Below are 19,216 nucleotides of genomic sequence, written 5' to 3'. Positions count from 1 at the left end.
ACGTGCAATGCATAATTTTAAAGAATATTGTACTTAATGTAAATCATGTCAATCCTCATCAGCCTTCTCTGTGTATCATGGGAATCCTTTTTTTTTTTTATAAACATAATTTTCCAAGAAAATCACGTGTCAAGTGTCATTATTGAATGATATTGTGTCCAGTTACAATCTCAGTAGTTTAATGAAGATGTGATTAGATATTTACTTGGATATATCCTAGTGCAAATGAACTGCTCTTCATATAGTCCTCTGTTAAAACAAATCTGTTTCCAGGTCTTTTATTCAATATTGACATTTTTAGGTTATAAAGTTGGGAGATAAGTTATTAAAAAAAGAGATGTTTCTCAGAAGTAGATGTTAACCCTAACCCTAAGAGATGAGCATTTGTCAGCATTTAGTCCTGCATTCAAAATTATATTCAAGTAAAAGCACATAAGTATTTGCAAACAGTGGTGGAAAACAACTTAATACATTTACTTGAGTACTCATTTTTGAAGTACTTGCACTTTACTTAAGTATTTCCATTTGCAGCTCTATACCACTGCACTACAGTCCAGAGGCAAATATTGTCTTTTCACTCCACTTCATTTATTTTCACTGTCCACCACTGTGGATAAGGTGCAGGAGATGGATGGAAGCAATAAAGCTTTATGTCAGTCATGTCTAAAGTCTAGACTTTGACTTCATTTTCACTGTGGTAGTCTTTTTTTCTTTTCGTTTTTAACCAAAGGAAATATACAGTAATTCAGGTAAGGCAACAGCACATCAAACCTGAATTTAAATGACATTATAACAAAAGGTGAATATAAAAACAATGAAAATGTTAAAAGATAAAAGAGAAGATTAAAAAACAGGCAAGGGAGTACATAAATACACAATATTAGCATACTCAGTCAGAGGTGATAGGGAAAAAAATCAATAATTTTCTAAAAGCTTATTACTCTTTTTGTTAATTAAACTGGGTGATTTGAGTAGAGAGGGAGTAAAATTGTGAAAATTTAGGAATGGATTTGGCAGATGTCTGCTTGAATAATAGTTTCACTGTGGTAGTTCATATAATTCTCTTTTTTGTGTCATATAATTTTACGTAAACACTTGGATAACATAGGCACCGCGCTGGTGCTGCTCTGCTTCCTGGTGTCGACAGGGGGCGGTAACCACAGCCAGGTGTAAGCTTATTGCACCTGCGTCACTTCCGCTCCCAACAACACAGATGATGAGGAAAACGTTTGGAAATTGAAACTCTGAAAAGCTACGACGACATCGATGAGATGGCTTGAAAGAGTCACAGATAGTCACATTCAAGGGTGAGCATATTTACTAACTATTTATTAACTCATTACAAGACGACTGACGACACGACGGTTATAAAGTCAACGGCTGGTTAAGTTAGCCACGTTATGTCAACGTTAGCCGCTCTCCATTCATTAACGTGCTGTCGCGTCTGTTGAACAGGTTACATCAGCTGAAAACGCAGGTTTTAAGTCAGAAATATGCAAATTAACTACACGCCATTAAACTTAATGACCTACGAAAGCCGTAGTCTGTAACAGGTTACTACTTTACTTTGCCTTACCAGCTGTTAACCAGCTAACTAACCAGAGTGGCTGTTGGTAGCTGAAGTTTTTCAGACGTTGGTTATGGCTGCTGTTACGTGGTATCTGCAGATCTTGAAAAGACCTCAAGAGATATTAAAAAGGTTTAAATTTAATTTACTGAAGCCTTGAATGTTTCTCCTAGCCTCCTGTCGACTGTAGCATTTTTAAAGTGATTTTTAAAGCTGTCAGGAGACTTATACGCTCATAAACTATAAAAAATGTAGTACCAAAACAATGAAAGAATGGAAAATGTTAATTTTCTTTCTTTAATAAAAGGTCTTTAGTATAGAGCTACAAAAGTCAATTAATCAATCCATAGAAGATTAATCAACAACTATTTGGATAATTTTTGAGGCATAAATGATCAAAATCAGTAGTTGAAGCCCTACTTGAACATTTTTCCAGGCCTGCTGTCGACAGTAAAACTTTTATTATGATTTCTTAAAAGGCTGTCAGGAGACATTATACACCATTATAGACTTAAAGTGAGACTGCTGTGACGGGAGGATATTCTTATTATTATCTTATTATTATTTGATCTGATACCTAGTAGTACCAGGATGAGGATCACTGATGTCAATACACATATCGATACTGAAGCTAAAAGAAGCCAATGATTCATAATTTTTCAAGCAGAAAGTCTAGTCGAGTAGTCCTCTGGTTCCAGCTTTCCCAATGAGGTGGCCTACTGCTATTCTCTGTTTTATATCATTGTGAGCTGAATACCACACTGTAGAGAAATTTAATCAGTAATGGAAATATCCATCATTGTTTAGCTACTGGTGCACCTTAGTTATAAAGAGTTACTAAAGCTTGTTGTGGTGTGTGATTGAACAGGTACAATAATTTACTATTTAAAAAGTGTAAATGTAAAACAATGCACCTCAAACACCTACAATTACACTGAAATGACTTGTATACAGAAGCATAGATTAGTGCTAGTTTGAATTTTGTTGTCTTGGAATAATTTGGTAGAGAAAAACTAGAGAAGGTGAAGCCATGGCCTGTGCCCGAGTGCCACTGGATGAGCAGCAGGTGACTGAGCCTGGCCCGCTGGGAAAAGACCACACACTGCCTGCGCTGGTGAGTCAGCTCTCCTCATGCTGCTATGCAAATTTGTCAGTAGACTCCTGACAACAGTCTGCGGTGCCACCTCCCAACCACCTTCCACAAAGACCAGTTTATTAGAATCAACCCCTGTGCTTTCTGTTCCACATCAGCACCCAGACCGGAAGGAGGATCGCTGTTTTGTGCCTTACAAGCCTCCACCAGAGGACGGCTCTCCTGCTGAGGTGGAGGAGTTTTTGGAATATGCCAGATTCATCATAGAGGACCTGGAGTGGCTGCTCGCACTGCCCCACGATAAGTTCTGGTGCCAGGTAAGGGACTGTTAACATGTGAGCATCTCGCTGAGCCATATTTTCTTTTCTGGTATTTAGCCCCAACTTTCTACTGAAGCCAGAAATAATGTAAAATCCTATTTAGATTCAGTGACCAGAAGCCTACAGGAAATGGTGTGGATGGATGCAATGGATAAAAATCATAATGCAACACAATATAACATATTATGTAAATCAATGAAGAACAGATAACACAACAAACAGAATAAAACAAATGTGACCATGTGTAGTGGCTGTTTTGAGTAAAACAAGCATACCCTGTAGAATAAGGGAAAAAACATGAAAGACAAACAGGACTAAGTAGAAATAAAATAGAACCTAATTATAAAATACATGGGGTAGCTATTTTTATTATAACATTATTAGGAATATTTTTATTATGCTATATATCTTTCTTTATATAATTCCCCTTAGTAATTATTAGTTGTAAGATTCAAAAGAGGAGATTTATGTCGGTAATTTTAACCACTCAGTCAAAACAAGCTTTATTTGACTCTTCCAGTGCAGGAGAACAATCCTTAAAACGGCAGTAAAGCTCACCAAAGCATCCAGGTTTGGACAGAGAGATGGCTAAACACAGCTAGAGAGATTCTGGTGGTGGTTTATGCAACTGCTCTCCAAGTTCTCTCTCTCTCCCTCTCTCTCCCTTTTCTTCTTGTAAATGATCTCCCGCCTTACTCTGCTGTGCTTTGTCTTTTCCTCCAGGTGGTATTTGACGAGTCCCTGCAGAGGTGCCTCGACTCGTACCTGTGTCACGCTCCTCGGAGCCTCGACCTCACTGCCCTGCCCTCCTCCCCGACAATGGCTGAGATGCAGCGCTCCGTCCACAGGTCGGTCTTCTTGACTTTCCTGAGGATGGCCACACATAAAGAGTCCAAGGTAGGAGCATAAAAAAATAATAATCTACTTTTTCACTGCAATTACTAGTTGTTATAGTAGCATTAGTCAACTGATTTGACGTTACAGTTGCTTGGGAACTTTATGCTTTTCCAGCAATAGTATTGTTAACGTGAATTCCAAGTGTGAAGCCTTGATATACAGTAAAACCTGTTGCCTTCCCGTGGGTTGTTGTGTGCTTTTCGCCCCTCAGGATAACTTCCTCACCCCGGCTGTGTTTGGAGAAATTATCTATGACAACTTCCTGTTTGACATTCCCAAAATTTTGGATCTGTGTGTACTCTTTGGAAAGGGCAACAGCCAGCTGCTGCATAAGATGATAGGTGAGCTGCTTTTGCAGGCTCTCTACCTGGTCAGTGTAGTATGTTACGAAAAGAAATGTATCCAATATATAGTTTAATATATAGTTTGTTAATCTTGTTAATTCTCATGTCCTTTCAGAGAACATCTTTACCCAGCAGCCGTCATACTACAGTGACCTGGATGAGACAGTGCCCACTGTGTTACAGGTGAAAAGAAATTTTAAAAATACAACTTTATATTTATATGGAAAGTGTAAGATTGGTTAAAGATATGTTAGAGTTATTGTTAGAGTTATTTTAGGTTTTCCAAAGAGTGGATTCAAAACACTTCAGACTCAGAAATGATATAATATTTAGAGTAAGTTGTAAAGGTTTTCTCTGAGATTATAGTTTATTATCCTCCTCTCTTTCTGTTTCCTTTTATTCCTCATCGACTTCAGGTGTTTGACTCAGTCTTAGACAAATGTGGTCTTCAGTGTGAAGGAGCCACCGCCATGGAGCCCATGAAGCTGAATGCACATAAACAGCCCACTGCCATGACCATGAGCCAGCAGGTCAGACAGACACACACATCTATGTAAAAATATCTATGACTAATGTCTTGGTCTGAACCCATTCTTGAATATTAATGTCTACTCCAGTTAAGCTAAAATATACTTGGCCTGTTTCATTAACTTCTCCTTTAAGGTAAATGTATAGTATTTAAAGGTGAATATCCTAACCTCAGACAGGTAATCTGTATGTTTATTAGCAGTCTACAGTTAATAAACATACTGTATAATAATGATTTACTCTGTGCTTGTACCAGAAACAAGAAATCTTCCCATAAAGGGTAAAAACATCAGCGTAGTCTTTATATGTAACGGGTTATTTTGGCTTTGACGCACCTTTCTAATACTGATTAAACATTTATGTAAGACACATATTCAGGTCTCATTTTTAGAAAATGTGTGTGTAGAAACTGCTCTACTCACTATATCAAATCTCAAATATTGAACATATGTAAACTATGTAAGTCTTTCTAAATGGAGGAAAACTTTAACCTGAGTATGTCTGATTGACTTCTCTGTGTTTGTAAATGTGTGAGTGACATTGGAGCTTCATGCAGTGTCATTGATGATGTGTTTTTCTTTTCTTTTCTGTCCCAGGAACTTGCAGATATAATTTTGTACCTGTGTGACTCGACTACCACCATCCATGCCTTCCTGGACATCTTCCCTGCAGCCTGCTCCACCTTTCACTCGCACGGCTTCCTCAGCAGGTAGATGCAGGGAGAACGTAGCTCTCAACTGGCAGCATCACCTCTCAACTCTTGACAGCCTTGTCTGCATGAAACCTTTTCATGATAATTTTGTTTTTCCACCCGGCAGACTGACGTCATTTTATGAGACCACTGTGCCTGACCTTGAGAAGGCGCTGAGGAAGAGAAATTTTGATGATAAAGGGTGAGAATACATTAAATATAGTTAAAAGAGAAATGCACAATCCAAAAAGACCCACTGGCTGATGATAAATAAATTCCCAAACCCTCCTCTAGTCTTCAGGACAACTTGTGGAAGAGGTTGTCCCACTCCTGTCGCAAGATGGTGGAGACGGCTCACCTGCTGCTGCACCACACCTGCCTACAGCCAATCCTGGAGGGGTGAGCTCTCAACAGCCTCTCAACATGCATCGTAGCACGATTAGCATTACACGCTAATACAAATATTAATTCTGCACGTTTGTTGCCTTGCAGGAGAGAAAACATGCAAACATTTGCAGAGGAACTACTACAACATTTCACATCTTTTTTACCTGAGAAAAGGTGAGACCAGTTAAGATCTGTGAGGCCATTAGTTGTAGATAGATTTATCATATTTTTAGCAGTAGCATCTGACAGTTTTTGTCCTTTCATTAAATTATACACAATGAATGTTTGTCTAATGTGAATGCATCTGGAATTCCTGACATGCAGGATGTATTGAACATGTCCACTTGACTGTTTGGTTTTCATTTTGTAGCTTGAGTGCCAGACTTAAGCTCAATAGCTATACTAATTTATTAGCATGTTTGACTTCGCTTGTCACAGAGTCTTAATGAACAGGAGAATAAATTGATAAAATGTCTGAGAATGAGAGTTATGATGCACACAGGCTAAACTTGACTTTTGAGCGGCTGGTTGTCGTTTCAGGTTCTTGTCGGACTACGATGAGCAGTTCCCGCTCAGCGACGACATCAGCCTCCTGCAACAGGCTCTCCCTGTCATGTATCCTTCAGCTTTACAGCACTAACTTTGTACAAACAGATTTTTATGGCTAGTAACAGTCTGCAAGAAGTGACACCTACAATTAAGATTTCTAGATGAAGATGGGAAGTAAACTCTGTACACCTATTTCCAAATATAAAAAATATATTTGATGCATGTAGCCAAAATCAGCAGACACATCACATAGAAAGAATTAAACGGGACTCATGAAAGGAATAAATTATTTGTTTTTGCACCTGAAGAGCCTCTTCTACTTCTCTGTTAAAGTGCCATCAATTTTTCTATGAGATGGTATTAAAGCTAATCAGAAATGTACTCATGTAATATGAGTAGTGTCACTAAGTTTCTTCCTTAACCCCGGGTTTCTATCAGTGATGAGACCAGGACGTCCTACCTGCTCCAGGGGGTGGAAAGTGCCTGGGACAGCGTGGGACGACGGAGAACACAGAGCCAGATTCAGCCTAAAGCTCCTTCGTTGTTGTCAGCCAGTCAGGGAGCAGTTGGCTGGGCTGGAGAGAGACCGAAGGGAGCGGAGGCCATGTTGGATGTTCCCGGAAAAGGAAACAACGTGAGTTGTGTGATTATTAGTTAATGTATTACAGGCAGCTCAGTGTCCTCTGTTCATCCTCACTGGTAACCAGCTGAAGGAGTCACACACAATGTTATCTGCTTATTAACATACATTGAGGTAAAATGTAGGTCGGCAACTAACAATTAGTTTTATTATTGATTAATCTGATTATTTTCTTGATTTATCATTGTATCTATAACATATTAGAATGTCGTGAAAAGCACCTGTTTATAATTTCCCACAGATCAAAGGGACATTTTCAAAAGAAAGCAGACATGTTCAGTTGACTGTCATGTATGACAAAGAAAAGCTAAAACCAAAATTTGGAGTTTTGGCTTAAAAGAAACTGACTACCTAAAACAATTTTTTCTACTGTCAAGATAGTTGCTGATAGATTTTCTGTAGCTCTACTAATCGATGCAGTTTTACCAAAAATGTTGCAGCAAACAACAACAACCATTATTTCTGTAGCACCTGTCATGCATCAGAGTACTTTACACATAAAATGCAATTGCAAAATTAAATTAAATTAAAAAAGAATTAATGTTTGCAAACAAGCAGTTTAAGATGCACTAAAAACGCAGAATAAATGAATAACTTTTCAGTAAGATTCAATAAAACTGAGCTACAAAAGATACAAAAATTTAAACACTAGACATTTTTGATGTTGGGAATCTCCGTTCCACAGTTTTACCTGCTGGGACCAGTGAGGAGACAAAAAATGGCTCAAGGATTAAAACAAACAGGAGCAGGACAGGAAAGTTTTTTATATAATAAAGAATACAAGTAATAGTTTCAGAGCATTTACAGGAAGAAATCAATGGCCATAAAGCTGAATGATATAAGTGTAGACTTCAAACTAGCTACAAATCTTGGGAAAAACAAGACAGAGAGACGACTCAACCCGACTTTGACGGTGTACTTTTTTCATTGTGTGTGTGTGTGTGTTTGTGTTTTCAGGGCGTGGTGTGTCCGCTGAGCGCGGCGGAGCTGGAGTCTCTGCTGTCGTGTATCAGGGACCTGCTGCCTGACTTGGGCGAAGGCTTCCTGCTGGCCTGTCTGGAGGAGTACAACTACAACTCTGAGCTGGTCATCAACAACATCCTGGAGGACCGGTTAGCGCCCAGCCTGGACAAACTGGACCGATCCATGCCAAGGTGAGACAATACACTGAGCTTCACATATAATATGGAATATGTTTTTTCTACCAAGTGGATAGTTAGGCTGAGATTCTCCTGTGTAGAGTAACAGTAAGTGTTTTAAATTTCCGTTTGGCTTTCAGTGACAGTATTAAGTAATTTTATTTAAAGGAGTCTGTTATTCATTTTCTTTCATATCACACTCAGCATTACCCTGCTGAGTAACTAAACTAAAAAAACATGATTCAAGCCTTAAGCTATAGAAGCTTCTCTTGAAGACAGACATATAGTAACAGTCACCACTTTGTAATGATAAACCTAGAAACCTGACAAATCCTACTGTATACAAACATTTGTTGTGTTTTTGCTCTCTGTATCTTTGGGCCACAGCTTTAGTTGACTATGGATTACAAAACTGTGCAGATCATTTCGGGTAAACAGAGCAGATACTATCAAAGTTTATACCATCATGTTTGACCATGTGCTTTTTTTCCCCCTCTCAGGCCTGTGAAGGAGGAGCTTCCAAGTGTCCTGAGCAACAGATCCGGCGTGTTTGATGATGATGAGTTTGACATCTTCCGCAGGGACCAGGTGGACATGTCCCGCATCTGGAAGGGCAGGAGGTAAAAAGCACAAACGATATGCTCACTAATCAAAAATTTTAAATCCCTGGACTCCTTTTGTGTACTTGGGGTTGCACAATTTGCCTTAAACTCAGCTTTAAAACTTTAAAAGAAAGTGAAGAACAGGCGAGATCGTCTTCAGTCGAGTCTCCATGTTTCCTGACTCCTGCAGGAAAGGTGAGAACATTCGAGAGATGCTCAACGACAAGCAGCACATAGCGGAGCAGAGAGCTCGTTATCAGGCCTACGAGACTGTGGTGGACGAGGTCGTCATTGAACCCGGGGAGTCTGCAGCCACGTACGGCCTGGACGACTACGACGACGAGTACGACGACACCTACGACATGAACCAAGTGGGAGCTAACGACCTGGACGGAGACAGCTTACTGAACAGAAGGTGAGTCACAGTTGGGTTTTTGGTGTCTGTGTCTTTAATCATGACACAACAAAGTAGAATTTAATAAGCACCTTTTAATTTTGACAGGATCTTTTCTAAATTTGGAATTCCCCTTGTAGAGGATGCTAATTGCTTTCAGTTCACCTTTTTCATTCTCACTTTGTGTTCCTGTTCTCCTGCAGGCCTTTCACAGTCCCACAGGTGTTGAGAAAAGGAAACAAACCAGAGGATGAGGAGGAGGGTGAAGATGACGAGGAGGAAGAGACTTTACAGGTACTGAAATTGTTCCAGAACAGCGTTTTTGACCCATGATAAGGTTTTTTTCTGTAACATTTATTTATATTTAACCACTGTTTCAGGATTATTTACAAGATTATTTTTGCATGTACCTTGAATTGAAACCCTTTGAATAACTCACTTTTAACAATTAAAACAATTTTATTACACGTTTCTCAATGATTTTCAATCAGCAGACAGCGCATGCTTGTCTTCACCTCATGAGAAGTCATTGATTTCAGTTGGAAATTCTGACTATTTTACACAGGAGCCTCTATTATGCCAAGTTATTACATATGTAAAGATATTACATTTTCCGAATTAATATTTAGCAGAGAATATTTGTTTTTCAAACATTACCTGACAGGTTTCAGGTAACTTTGTGATCCTTTTGGAATGAAATACTTTAGCTACAAATGTGCGGTCTGCATGTTTTGTAGTCTGTTTACCTTTGTGACTTTCGAACTGTGTGTTTACATGTGAATCCATTTGATTTCAGAACAACGTAAACAGGGACCAGTTTGTGCAGGACCCGGCTCTGCTGAGGGAGAGAGCTGAAGCTAGAAGAGCTGCCATGCAGCAAAGGAAAGGGTAAAGACTGAACTCATCCGGCTTTCTTTAGCTTCAAGCTTTTTCTGCTAAAAATAATGACACATTTACACATTTTACCTGCCTGTTTTGTTTCATGTGGACTTTTTCCTTCTGTAAATTGAGGGTTAAAGGTTAGAAAGTGTTGTATATTGTATAGTATCGTATATCAAATGGTAAAAACTTAATGGTAATGAAAAAATGAAAGAAGATTTGTTTGTTTTTTAAAGAAATTTTGCAATTAACAGATAGAAAAGAACTGAGTGAACAGGGCATGATCTGTCCATTATAATATAAAGGAAAAAAGAAATGTAAATGTTCTTATTTTTCATGTTAAATAGTTTTTTCCCCCCTAAATTCAGAAGAAAATTGTGACATTTAAAAATTCAGTGGGAAGTTTCCTTTACATTTTTAAAAATATTTGTTGATTTTCATTCATTCTTCTCTCCCAGTTTCCGACCGGAGCGTACCAGTAACGTTGTCGGCCGAGCCAAAGGCCAAGGTCAAACCCTGGAGACGTTCCTGGACCGGCGCAAGAAGGAGGCCAACAAGAGTCGCGTGTCCAACCACAACCGGCGCACCATGGCTGACCGCAAGAGGAACAAAGGCATGATCCCCTCATGACATGTGTGACGGCCTGCTGCTCGAACCAACCGGACTGATGGTAGAAGGGAGAGATGGCAGGAAGGTGGATGATGTGTGTCGACTGAGTGAATCAGGTTCTGGGTCAATCACGCTCCAGCCCTGAGGTCACTGTCTTTGCCTGAGAAGGGAAGCCCACTGACGGTTTTCAGTTGCTGGTGAAAAGTTGAATTAGTTTACAGACTTTCTTTGGCACTTTAGCCTTTTGTTTTCAGAGGTTGTCAAGCAGAGACTCTGAACATCTACTTTTAGTCTTTGGACTAAATGAATTTCTTTTTATAGCTGATTAAAAACCAAAGTTCTGAGTGTGAGCCAGGGACTGAGGACAAAGAGTAAGACCTTTTATTTTTGCCAAGTAACAAATCAATTTATTATTAAGATCCAGAGAGACTGAATTAAGTTTCTTTGACATCATCATCATCAAGTAGACAACTTAGGAATACAAAGGATGAGGGTTTTTAGAGAGACTGCCGTTCCTTCTGTAGCTGGAAGAACAATTACTGACCTGGTGATCAAGTCTGGACATCAGCGGTGGACTGTGTTGCTCTCACTACTCACTCTGTGCGAGTAGCTTGTGTGACAGCTGCTTGCATGTAACGTTCAATTGCATGCATGTGATGTCATCCACCCAGTTCAAACCACTGTTGTCCAGCCTTCGCAAAAACCAAAACAAAAAAAGAAGTCTAGAGACGCTATAACCATCTCGTTATGATGCTGTGGTGTTTGTTTTTGGAAGCACATGCTGTACAGAGGCGCCTCGCGTCTCTCACACTAGCTGTAGGGAAACCACCTACATGTTGCCATGCACAGACTATTTTCTATGAAGAGAACAGATCTATCAGAGCATTTTGTAACAAAAAACACACATGTAATTTGCTTTTTGGAGTTGACATTGCAAAAAAAAAAAAAAAAACAAACCATAAAATAAATACCATAATACTATGTTTTTGACATCCTTTGTCTTTGGCTCATCACTCACAGGATGCAAAAAAAACAAGTGGATTTGACTTTTTCCTTTAGCAGTAGAATGTGTTGACTTCAATGTACAGCTGCACAGTTAGACCTTGAATTATTTTCCTCAATGTTGAGATGTTGAGTTGTATCTTGATTGTTGACCCACCTTTGGTAAGTTTTAAATTGTCCTGCACAAGGACATTTGACAGAAAATTACCTCAGATTTCACACAATTTTCCTGTTCTGTGATGTAGATTCTTAACTGTATGTAAACATATAGTTTACACATCCTTCTGCAAAATTCTGACATTTTGACAGTTTTTTTTTTTTAAATTTGTTAATTTGGTCTTATTTCTTTAAATGGAAACTCAGCACTGAAATCAGGCAGTTGCTTTCAAGTACAAAATTTGAACTTCAATTATTATGATCAACTGTGAAGCTTTATGTCAGAGGAGTAAGAGAAGTCACATGATATGAGATGCACATTCTTGTCTGTGTGACTCTGCTATCAGAAACAGACTTCTTCACACAGACCCAAAGATAAAAATAAATCAAAGAGGTGAAAATCCAACGAAGCTGAGGCCACAGACTCCACAAACTACACGTGTAACATCTCTATCTCTGTCAGCGCAACTACAACTGAATTAGCTACGGTTACATAAACATGTCAAGTTTCAAAGTATAATTCAGGAGGTGTGTTTGTGTTTTCTCTCAATCTGCATTGAAGTAATAAGGCAAGTTAAGGACAAGTGCAAAGACTTTTTTTTCCCACATCTGCTACCAACTGTGGCACAGTTAATTCTGCACTACAACTACAGAACCTCTACAACTAACACTTAATTGTGAATCATGAGTTTGGACACTCTCGCCCGAAAAGATGTTGGGATAGGCTCCAGCCCCCCCGCGACCCTACTAGAGGATAAGCGGTAGAAAATGGATGGATGGATGGAGTTTGGACACGAGATGATATCAGTCATGTTTAAACTCAGTTAGTCCACTTAATAAGTTGGTTATTGACATCATTTGGACCTAAAGTGAACGTTGACGCTGGCCAGTCATTCAATACGTACGTGTTTTAAAATCAGAAAGCACTGAATGTTTGTGCACAAAAAGCTGAGTCATCGTTGCCGATTAAAAGCCAAACGATTTGTTGCTCAGCTGTTTGAACAGAACAGAAGGTGTTGGTGTGAAGAGTCACATCTTCACGGCTGTACATCACACATACAAACAAATATTTACACAGCTGTACAGTAACATGATCCCAGGAAGAAATACTGTTCATACACAACAGTACCGGTACAGTAACTTCATAGTATTGTGTTTATACAACCACTGTATACCTGCGAGACCCATACGAAGGTCAGAGGTCAAAATCCAACTGCTCCACAGTCTGGACTGCCAGTCAACTGCGGTGAGAAGTTTAGATTGGCTCCCACAGTCCATTGCTGGAAGGAGGAAGCGGCGAGGTCAGTAAAGGGGGGAAAAAAACAAAAACACAGCTACTGGAGTGTCACCGAAGACGAGAGCCGATTCCAGAGCTGCTGCTGCTGCTGCTGCGACGGTGGAGGAGGTGAGGCAACCGTTAACTGTCTTTGCAGACGCTGCCTGGGGACGGTTGGAGAAAAACAGATTTTGAGAAACTCATTTGAATGTTGAGCTGACACGATATATAAACTTCTAGATTAGAGAGTCACAGAAAGTTAATCTGCAACAGTTTTGGTAATTGATTTGATAATTTATTGATTGTAAATACCAAGATTTTACTGCTCCCAGCCGGTCCATATTTTCTAGTTCTCTTAGTCTTCTATGATATGAAACCCAATATCATAAACCAATATTGCTTTTACTGTTGAGATATAAATTGTGATCGTAATAACCTGAAAAAAAAATGTTGATTTTGGTTTTGTTACAGGATTAGTGATATATTAAAAAAATATATTGCTATTGTGTTTGAGGATTCCTCCTTAATGGTATTTTAAGGTGATAGTATAGTTACGGATGATAAGTTTATTTGCATGAAAACAGTGGTGGAAAGTAACTAAGCACATTTACTCCAGTACCAAACTGAAGTACAATTTAACCAATAGAAATATTATCCAGTGTGTTTTCATGCTAATCATTCTACACTTTTACTTGCAATGGAGTAGTTTACTATTCCTTCAATTCATTAAGTCATGTGTGACAGAGCTGTGTAGCAGTGTGTGATGCTGTGTCGTGAACTCACTGAGGATGCTGCGTTTGCACAGAGGACAGGTGTGTTGCAGCAGCAGCCAGGGGTCGACACAGTCTCTGTGGTACTCGTGAAGACACGGCAGCACCCGCAGACACTGGGACGACAGCAACACAAGGTGAAGCCAACAGTTTGTATCATACAATATATTCACAATTCATGAGTCATCATAAGGAGCAGGTTACAGAAACTAAACTCGTGGGTATATATTATAATAAAAAATTTGTACCTTATTTTATTTTATTACCTGTTTCAGATTTAAATACATTTATTTATTTATGTTTATGTGAGCTTATTTTCATCTTCTTTTCATTTATGTAAGTTATACTCATTTCATTAATACGTAGTTGTAGCTATTCTTTTATTTAGCCTAGAAAGAGTAGCCGTTACTGGGGATCTAGTTAAATAAGTCACTGCAGAGTCAACTGTCCTGCACTTAAGCTGTTATAGGCTTAGTGTCAGGAGTGTCAGCTGACCTGGTTGTTGTTGAACGGCTCCAGACAGACGGCGCAGTTGTCCGTCTCTAGCGGCTGCGATGTGTCACACCAGGGTTTTGGCTGACGATATGTTTTGGTCTTCAGAGACGACATCGTCTTCAGAACGTCCTGTTTGGGAAGGAGCTGAAGAACACAACAAAGGAGAACATCACATGATGTCTTATTGAAATGTCTGAAGGTCAGTGCGCTTCTGTGTGGACACCGACTTCACACCAGTACATGAGCGAGGCTACACTTACAGGACGAGTTCTCCTTTGAGAACTACATGATCTGGTTCTATATGTGCAACACTGGAGAGAATATACTTACACTTCACAGCTTACAGCACATACCAAAAACATCTAAATGTTTCTAACAATGGTGAGAACAGCAGCCAATAAAGAAAGAAACTCTCTACCAGTGTGCTTTAATCTCATGGAATGGCTCAAAAACATCCTGAATCTTGGTGCACAGATGTTCAAAAATTACAACCATTTTTTATTAATTTTTGTTATTAATTTGTAAGTGATTTTAAAAAATGTATTAATTGTATAAAATTGGGAAAAAGACATGTGCAAAAGTTATTTTACATATTTATGCTATTCAGCTTTAACTGCATGGGCGCTTCCCTTAACCTTACCTCCAAGTCGTCATTGAGCTGGTGGTCCTGGTGTTGCCAGCGAGCCTGAACGATGACTCCGGTGCTGAGGATCAGAGCCACCAGGAGGACAGTGTCCCACAGCTGCTGCAGGTATTTCTACAGACACAGAAAGAAGAGAGACAAGCATTGGTACTTGATCATCTGGTGACTTTGCAGTTCATTTGAAAACCTCTCTGTTTATCAGTGTGTCACACACAACTGAGAAAATGCTTCTGGCAAAGAAGAGGAAATGCAAATGAGCCTCCGAGTTCTCAGTTTAAAAAAAGTTTAACCACTAATCAGATTTCTGAGTATTGCTTTTCTGAAATATGATTTCTACGATAATCATCCAAATAAACCGCTAAATTACTCAGTTTAAACTAAACAAAAACAATAAACCTTAAATTCTTAGCTTCATTCTTGACCTTAGACAAAAATGTGACAAAATCATTTTGAGTCAAAGCCGTGTTCCCAAACTTTTCCTGACCTTTCAACCACGTCTCACAGTCAAGTTCTCCATGAAAACTGAGCAAACTTCATCCACTAATGACGACTGTGAGATGTGGTTGAAACTGCGGAGAAAACTAGTATGTTGATTATTTTGTCTATACATATAAATATACTGTACCAGTCAAATGTTTCATTGTGTGTCCAAACCTTTGACTGGTACTTAAAGCTGCAGCAGATAACAGTTGAGCATTAACAGTCACTCAGAGGGAATTAAAAAAAATCTGCATCGCTGTGCATGAAAGTAAAATCTACATGACCACTGTGCAGAGACTCCACTAGGACTTATGAACAACCACTCTGTGTCAATTTTAGTTTTGTATTTATGTCACGACGCATTTTATTTCTCATTTGTACGAGTGCCTTCAGGTTGTTTCCCTCCTTGTGTCAGTTTAATTCCTCCTTTAGATTCATGATCATGATGAAACAGTTAAAGAAAAATAAACATTTCACACACAGCAGAGCAGAGTTCCCTCAGTCCTACAGCAGCTTTAAGAAAACCTGCTAATGAAGCTGATGTTGTGTCCGCTCTGCTCCCCCCACCTGGACCTGTGAGTTGGTCTCTCCCGTGCAGATGACCCCCTGCCACTCTCCGTAGCGCCCGCCTCTCGATCGGCCGCAGCTGGACCATAGCGTGAGCGTGGCTCCCTGCCCGGACACACAGCAGCATGTGCTCACTGTCAGCTCAGCCTGTCATCTGTTCCCTCACCACTGGAGGGTGCTAACAACTGAAAAACACACTGATCAGCTGATTGTTATGGAGCTCACCAGGTTGTCCTGCAAGATGGTCCTGTATGTGATTTTCGCTGTCGCCTGGAGGCCCCTGAGGAGAGATCAACTGATATTTAGTGACAATAAAAATCCCCCATCACTATATTTAGAGTAGATGCACACTATAAACTGATAACTGCAAATAACCAGATTAAGATTAAAACATAAACTGAGTTTGCACAATTTGTTTTGATAATGGGATTCATGTACAGTATGAAAGGATGTATGGCGGTTTGAAGGAAACATGATTAACTCCACTAAATACATCACCCTAAACTTGTGGGTTTTTATCACCACTTCATGTTTGGATGACTTATTTTTTTGGACTATGTGCAGAATAAAAACACTAAAACATCTGACTAAGGTGTGTAAAGGCCTTGGGCATTTGAAGGATTAATCAAAACTCGATTTACGATTGCACTGATTTGATATCAACTAGAAAAGGAACATGGCTGTGTACAGACACCTGCTATATCTATAATAATCTACGTAGTTTATTTATTTAAAATGTTTAGACAAAATAAGGTAAATACATCTACATATGTGATCAAAATAAGAACTTTACCATCAAACAACACAGAATCACATTAAAATACAAATTTTAAGCTAGAAATATTTAATACACAGTGGAAACTACATTGTTTAAGTGAATGTTAAAATCCTAAAATCTGGTGCATTTCAAAGTATTGTATGATTCATTAAATAAACTGTATTATGTTGTTTTTATCAGTGATATGAGGGAAACGTGCATCTGGAAGCAGCAGCAGTATCTGTGACAGTCGGGTGTTATGTACCTGAGCAGAGCTCCAATCAGCTTAGTGACATTTTCAGATGTCTGGATCACAATGATTGGTTTGGACAGCACCTGAGAAAGGTCCATCTGCAGCAGAAATGACCAACATGAGCTAGACAAACTCCACCTCAGCTTTCTGTCATAATGATTGTAACTGAAAATATTCTAAATCATCTTCATGTAAAAGCTTATATCTGCACTGCTAATACACCAACTGACAGACACACCCACAGAACAGAGCAAAAGACAAAGAGAAAGAAATGAGATCCAAACAGTTACTCTATATTTTCCAGTTATGTTTCTGAATTTTTACCTCACTGACGGTGTTTTGGTTGAGAGCCAGGATGATCAGCGCTGAAGCTCCTAGGACCAAGGCTCGCTTCATCTGGAACAGAGAAAGGAGAATATTAGATTTCAGGAATTTAACTAATTATCTCACTGCTAATGAAGGTCTGTTCTGATCTTTGTCCTGTTTTTGGAAAGGCAGTAAAACATGGGTATGAACAACGTTTTTTTCAACAGAAAACAACTGCCAGCATGCACCAGCCACACTCACTTTATTGACCATTGCATCAGCGAAGGACTCCTGGTTCCCAGTGGAGGCTTTGCTGTCGTCCATATCCACAGGCACCACCCCAATCCACAGCTCCTGCTCTTTGGCGTCATCCTCCTTTATTTCTCCACTCACCTGCGTCTCCTCATCTTGAACCTGAGGACAGAAGACAAGTTAGGCATTTCTATTGCAGGGTGGAATTCCTCATATTGTCACATGTAACTTCCCCGTGCTGCAAATGGGTGTTACCTTGCTTTGACAAGTCAAAGCCTCCAAGCAGATGCGCTGGAGAAGCTGCCTTGCTCAGGGGCTCCACAGCAGTGACAGTTTAGGGAGGTGAGAGTTGTATTTAAGGGCTTCAACTAACAATTCTTTTTGTTATTCTGTTAATCCGCCAATTATTTTGTCAATTACTTGATAAATCATTTGGTCTAGAAAACATCAGAAAGCAGTGTCAACAGTGCCCTCCACTATTTCCTAAAGCACAAGGTGACATCATTAAATGTCTTGTTTGGTCTGCCCAGTCCAAAACCCAAAAGTATGTCACGTAGGCCAATATACCAGAAAACGAGTAAAAGCAGCAATATTTGGCACGGTGGCTTGAAAATGACTTAAACGACTAAACTAAAATCGGGGAATTAATATTCTTTTGATAGACTAGCTGATTAGTTGAATAATCATTGCAGATCTATTGTACTTGATTGCTTTTTCCATCCACGTTTGCGACCTTCATTAAGAAAAAAAACACTCCACTAAATCGAATTCAAGCCAGAATATTGCCACTGTATTTCCTTTCTCTGTACTTGCAGCTGTGTATCATACTTTTCCCGTGCAGAGATGTGAATTTAGTGAAGTATAATGTTTTTCAGGAGTAAGTATATTTAAAATTAATTCATTAATTGTTTATTCAATTGCAGTTTTATCGTGAAGTTGAATACTTCAGGTCAATTGGAAAAGCAGAGGTCATTACCTTCAGCTCTGGTAACTTATTTAAGTAAAATTTTTGCCGTATTTAAACTAAATTATTGATGTTTTAGTCACAAATTAACTGTTAATGACAATAACCGTTAGTTGCACCCACTCAGTACTCTATTGTTGGTCAATATCTATCGGTTTCCATCCATATTTACCAAATCATAGAGGGTCCGGAACAACCACCCTCAAAACCTGACCATAAAATAACCTCTGCTCTCCGGCTCACCAGGACCAACTCTCCCTCCAGCTCCTCTAGGTCTTCGGAGCTTCTGCTGCCCCCGCTGGACCCCACCACCTCCCCCTGGAGCAGAGTGCTGACATCGGGCGGCTGCTCCTGGAAAACCTCCACCAAAGCGACCTGTTCCGCCGTCACAAGCAGCCCCGGCCACCGCAGCAGGAGGAGTGGTAACGTTAGCCAGAGACAGCACCAGCAGCGAGCTGAAGCCATGATCCCAGCGACAACAGAAAGAAAATACAGCTAAAAACTGTAATAAGTACACAAACCTAATCAACTGTCAACCATAATTTTTTGGAGAAAAGCTGCTAGCGTTTTCGTTCGCAAGGTAGCCAGAGCCGTCGAAGAATGTAAACAAGCGAAGGCAACTTCCGGCTCCAACCGGAAGACGAGAGCGGATTATT

The 19,216-nt window shown here is 39.5% G+C and overlaps 2 protein-coding genes across 3 annotated transcripts; one reads left to right on the top strand and one right to left on the bottom strand.

Annotated features, from left to right (window-relative positions):
• Positions 1–1,194: 1,194 nt before the first annotated feature.
• ascc2 (activating signal cointegrator 1 complex subunit 2) lies at positions 1,195–11,620 on the top strand. Its single transcript, XM_056376079.1, has 19 exons — positions 1,195–1,307; positions 2,574–2,681; positions 2,819–2,977; positions 3,704–3,877; positions 4,089–4,218; positions 4,337–4,404; positions 4,638–4,751; positions 5,346–5,458; positions 5,568–5,642; positions 5,735–5,839; positions 5,933–6,001; positions 6,368–6,442; positions 6,815–7,010; positions 7,974–8,170; positions 8,656–8,775; positions 8,948–9,172; positions 9,355–9,445; positions 9,948–10,039; positions 10,489–11,620. The coding sequence occupies exons 2-19, from the start codon at positions 2,598–2,600 to the stop codon at positions 10,658–10,660; spliced, it is 2,259 nt and encodes a 752-aa protein (XP_056232054.1). The 5' UTR covers positions 1,195–1,307; positions 2,574–2,597; the 3' UTR covers positions 10,661–11,620.
• rnf215 (ring finger protein 215) lies at positions 10,998–19,177 on the bottom strand. 2 transcript variants are annotated; one of them, XM_056376084.1, is made up of 10 exons: positions 18,804–19,175; positions 17,606–17,758; positions 17,363–17,434; positions 17,051–17,136; positions 16,254–16,308; positions 16,029–16,133; positions 14,979–15,095; positions 14,339–14,482; positions 13,857–13,959; positions 10,998–13,237 (listed from the first exon to the last, which is right to left on the bottom strand). In XM_056376084.1, exons 1-10 carry the CDS (start codon positions 19,023–19,025, stop codon positions 13,215–13,217), a joined length of 1,080 nt encoding a protein of 359 aa, XP_056232059.1. In that variant the 5' UTR covers positions 19,026–19,175; the 3' UTR covers positions 10,998–13,214. The 2 variants fall into 2 exon arrangements, with proteins under 2 accessions (XP_056232059.1, XP_056232061.1); XM_056376086.1 differs by lacking the exon at positions 16,029–16,133 and having other exon boundaries at positions 18,804–19,177.
• Positions 19,178–19,216: the final 39 nt, after the last annotated feature.

This window comes from Seriola aureovittata, chromosome 5, assembly GCF_021018895.1.
Source record: "Seriola aureovittata isolate HTS-2021-v1 ecotype China chromosome 5, ASM2101889v1, whole genome shotgun sequence".
Lineage (NCBI taxonomy): Eukaryota > Metazoa > Chordata > Actinopteri > Carangiformes > Carangidae > Seriola > Seriola aureovittata.
Note: the sequence above shows the minus strand (reverse complement) of the source record. Positions and strands in the feature narration are given on the sequence as shown.

Excerpts from the sequence above, each read along its gene's own strand:
- rnf215 (XM_056376084.1), bottom strand. The coding sequence starts at position 19,025 with ATGGCTTCAGCTCGCTGCTGGTGCTGTCTCTGGCTAACGTTACCACTC. Across the intron at positions 17,759-18,803 it reads TGGAGGGAGAGTTGGTCCTG|GTTCAAGATGAGGAGACGCA; the intron begins GTGAGCCGGAGA and ends TTCTGTCCTCAG. Across the intron at positions 17,435-17,605 it reads CTGATGCAATGGTCAATAAA|ATGAAGCGAGCCTTGGTCCT; the intron begins GTGAGTGTGGCT and ends TCTCTGTTCCAG.
- ascc2 (XM_056376079.1), top strand. The coding sequence starts at position 2,598 with ATGGCCTGTGCCCGAGTGCCACTGGATGAGCAGCAGGTGACTGAGCCT. Across the intron at positions 3,878-4,088 it reads CCACACATAAAGAGTCCAAG|GATAACTTCCTCACCCCGGC; the intron begins GTAGGAGCATAA and ends TTCGCCCCTCAG. Across the intron at positions 8,776-8,947 it reads CGCATCTGGAAGGGCAGGAG|GAAAGGTGAGAACATTCGAG; the intron begins GTAAAAAGCACA and ends TGACTCCTGCAG.